At 33.6% G+C, this 3,555-nt stretch overlaps 1 protein-coding gene across 1 annotated transcript; it reads right to left on the bottom strand.

The window, feature by feature from the left end:
- Positions 1 to 649: 649 nt before the first annotated feature.
- Positions 650 to 2,004, bottom strand: LOC134235781 (galactose-specific lectin nattectin-like). The gene is made up of 3 exons (XM_062717923.1): positions 1,943 to 2,004; positions 1,425 to 1,583; positions 650 to 913 (listed from the first exon to the last, which is right to left on the bottom strand). The coding sequence occupies exons 2-3, from the start codon at positions 1,567 to 1,569 to the stop codon at positions 678 to 680; spliced, it is 381 nt and encodes a 126-aa protein (XP_062573907.1). The 5' UTR covers positions 1,570 to 1,583; positions 1,943 to 2,004; the 3' UTR covers positions 650 to 677.
- Between the last annotated feature and the right edge of the window lie 1,551 nt (positions 2,005 to 3,555).

Here is a 3,555-nt window from a genome sequence, read left to right as displayed (position 1 = left end):
AGAAAGAGGTACTGAGTGTAATTCGGAGTTAGATACCTGATGTTATTATTATACTATGGGTTAAAAATTTATTTCCGAAACAAGTGCCTGTGGTCGCGGGTTCAAACCTCACTGGAGGACGTGGAGACCGGTCCTCCGGATGAGACCGTCGCCGTTCAAACCGAGGTCCCGTGTCGCTGTACTTAGGTGCTGGCATGGAAAAGACCCCTCACTGCTCAATGACCCTAAGTGCTGAGCATAGGACAAAACCACAGGCACTTGTTTCAGCAAAAACAGAGCGAGCTGCGGTGAGATTGTACAGCATGAGGAAACATAAATTACATGTACTAGAAGGTCAAACCCCACTTTCTGTGTCTTCCTACAAGCTGTGGATAGTTGGTTATCCCTTTAGCTCCATTGGTAGAGCACTGAACTGGCGTGTCAGAGGCTCAGGGTTCAATTCCAGTCGTAGGGACATAAATGTCTCTTTTACAATTTGTAATCAATTCTGTTTTTTTCAACCATCAGAATTAACTGTAAATGCTCTACTCATGAAGGCCAATCTGTTGTCAGATTGGAGATTAAGTATTTGTGCTATGACAATAAAATGCAGTTTATTATCCTGGACATACTCTTTAATGAAAATTAAAGAAATAAAAAAATGATAAGCACCAGAAGAAAATCTTTTATTTTCAAAATCAACACGACTTTTCACAAATGACTCCGAGAACGTTAGATGATCGAGGGGACACATATTTCCAGTAGCGGCCAACAGAAGGCACAAAGGCGTAATTGTAGACAGTTCTGGTTGTGCCCTGCTGTGGGAATAATTTAAAGTTTGGAGCGAAGTTTTTGTATGAAATGTATGATCCGTCCTCCCAGTACCAGTTTCCATTTCTTGCCCTACCTCCGATATACCAGCCATCTCCTTTGTCTGGAATCATATGAATTGTTAAAATTAGTGGTACTCACATTTATACAAATAAATTACAGAAAATAAGGATGTTTCCTGATTATATGTACACCTGACTTATTTAAAAAGACAATTGTAATTCATTAAGCCTTCAGTTTAATACTGCATTTTAAGCAATGTAAATGTATATGTATTGAGAAAAGGTTCTTGTCATAATTGGAAAATAATCATATATTTCAGAAAATCAAAACCTCAAAATGCGCAAAAATTCATTTTGCAGTGGATATAAGGGAGAATCGAGTTTTAAGTATTTAAGCATTACTGACCCGCAAAACTTCCCACTGTTAGGGGAGGGCTTTATATATTACTGACGAAGTGTTTCCCTGGTTAGAGGTGGACTTATGGGTATACTTTCCAAGTTTTCTGGCTCTTATAGATTGATTTGCCATTTTACTGACCAAATCGTCTTGCTGTTATGGATTGCTCCAACATTATTCTGTCCAAGCGTGGCCGCTGCTAGGAGTTGACTTACCGTTTTCACATTTAAGGATATCATACAAAGTGTTCCATTCGTCAGCACTATCAATCTTTGCAATTCTTGCTGACCGTCGCCGACAAAAGGCAACCGCATCGTCCCAGTTTCTGATACCACGGTTTGGTGGGATTATTAGATACATTGCCTCTGTAATTCCTAAAGAGAAGCAGATCTAGATATATAAGAAAAATTAATGCAAAATTTAAGCAAAGTTCGCTGTGTTTAGAGAGAATTGTGACGTCAATTGGCATCGAAAAACCGACAATTGATAGGTTGTATTGCAAATAGGTTATGAATACGAACATAAAATTTTCGAGATGCTGACTTTAAAGGAGGCTTTTGAAATCACTGTCAGGTTAGCTTGTTTGTCAGTAGCTTGCCTTGGTTTCAAAATTGATAGTATTCAGAGCATGCTTTTGAGTATCAAAAAAATATTTAAAGTCACTGTTTTCCCCATGAAACTGGAAACCAACCTTCTTTTGGAGAAGGCTGCAAGAAAGATTTCCTTAACTTACCTGCAATACTTAGAACTACAACAGCAGCCAATATAGCGATTCTGTTCTATAAAGTAAGGATACTTATATAATACCATGAAAAAGAAGAAAATAAAAAGAAATCATCACAATAACATGATAAATATATGAAGTTCTCTTACCATATTGCCAGATCTGTCCCCGCTATTCGACTTTCTCAAACATATAAATAGCCTTAAATCTGCAACACGCTGTGTTGCTCAGATCCAAAAAAAAATATTTATAACCAATGGTGATATTTTTCCAACTTAATCAAGACATGATTACGAGGTTTGTGTTTGGTTTATATATTTAACTTGACATATGAACCCTGTGATAATACAACTGCAGCTAATTGTTAAATAACCTGTCCAGTATACTTCTGTGTATGTATATGCCTATTGAAAACTGTATTCAAAAATTGTCCAAAAGCCTTAATTATTCAAACATTTTATAAACCTTGAAATCATAGCAAATACTAGTTTACTTTAGGTTAACTTTATACACTGTATTTATTTTTTTTTATTTGTCATAATTACCTGACCAGTCTTTTACAAGATAGTAACTTAAGTATTTATAGATTACATTTTTGTTGGTTATTTTTTAAGTTTATTCATGTAAATATAAAAAAAATGTGATTTAGTGTCAATTTTACATGTATTTGGAAAATCTTCTGGGAATTCAAATCAATTTATAATACTTAAGAATTAATAATCTTTAGTCATGGAGATTTATTATGTAAAGAATAGTACAACTTTTTTTAGTTTAATCTATATTCATATATTTATTATTTCAATCAAGTTATTGGTAGAAAATTATAGACAATGTTTTAGACATGGCCTTATTATAACAAAGTAAAATGTAATTTAAACCATCCATATTATTACACCAGGAACTCCTGGTTCTATGGTAATATTATATCATTGGCTCTGTGAATTTGTTGGATTATGTCATGGCATATTTTTACATTTGTTGATGATTAAATCTGATATTCTGCAATTTATATAATCTTGTTTTTGTTTTTTCTAAAGTCCTGAAAAATAAGTCTCTCTGATATCAGGTTTTCAACTAAGTTGAATATGAAGGTCATCCAGGAAATAATTCTGTGATATTCTGTTATATTCTCAACCAAAATTATAGTTCTAACGATTGTTCATAATATGTTTGCTTGTCAAAAACATAGAGCGTAATCACAGTTCAACAGTAATGTTCAGAGGAGTCTGTGATGATTAAAGTAGACAAGCAATAGATGATTTTAATTCCAATAAAAATCAGATGACAAATCAAATCAGTAATTATTATATAAAAATTAGGATTCTTTGTAATAAGGACTTTAAAGCAATAGTTGTCACTTGAGTTTTGACAATGATTCGTCTTCATTTATATACAATCATTTTTCAGTAATGACTGGTCATCAAAGCTGATTTCTGACTAATGATTCTAATCATTAATGAGTGGAAACAAAACCATTCATTTTCTTTCTTGACGAATGTGCGTGTATATTTATTGTAGAAAATTGTGATACTCCAGTAAAATGGCAAATAATGTTGATAATGGCAAATTAATGTTGATTTGGACGAAAGTTGACCCTAAACGTTTGTGTAGTCAAACCTTGA

This window comes from Saccostrea cucullata, unplaced genomic scaffold (assembly GCF_032062105.1).
Source record: "Saccostrea cucullata isolate Sc308-1 unplaced genomic scaffold, CSIRO_AGI_Scuc_v1 ctg4475, whole genome shotgun sequence".
Lineage (NCBI taxonomy): Eukaryota > Metazoa > Mollusca > Bivalvia > Ostreida > Ostreidae > Saccostrea > Saccostrea cuccullata.
The sequence above is the reverse complement of the archived record's forward strand: the minus strand, read 5'-3'. Positions and strand labels throughout refer to the sequence as shown.

Bases quoted from the DNA above. Each gene is read 5' to 3' on its own strand.
- LOC134235781 (XM_062717923.1), bottom strand. From the start codon at position 1,569: ATGTATCTAATAATCCCACCAAACCGTGGTATCAGAAACTGGGACGAT. The intron at 914-1,424 runs GTAAGTCAACTC...ATATGATTCCAG, and splicing joins TATCCTTAAATGTGAAAACG to ACAAAGGAGATGGCTGGTAT.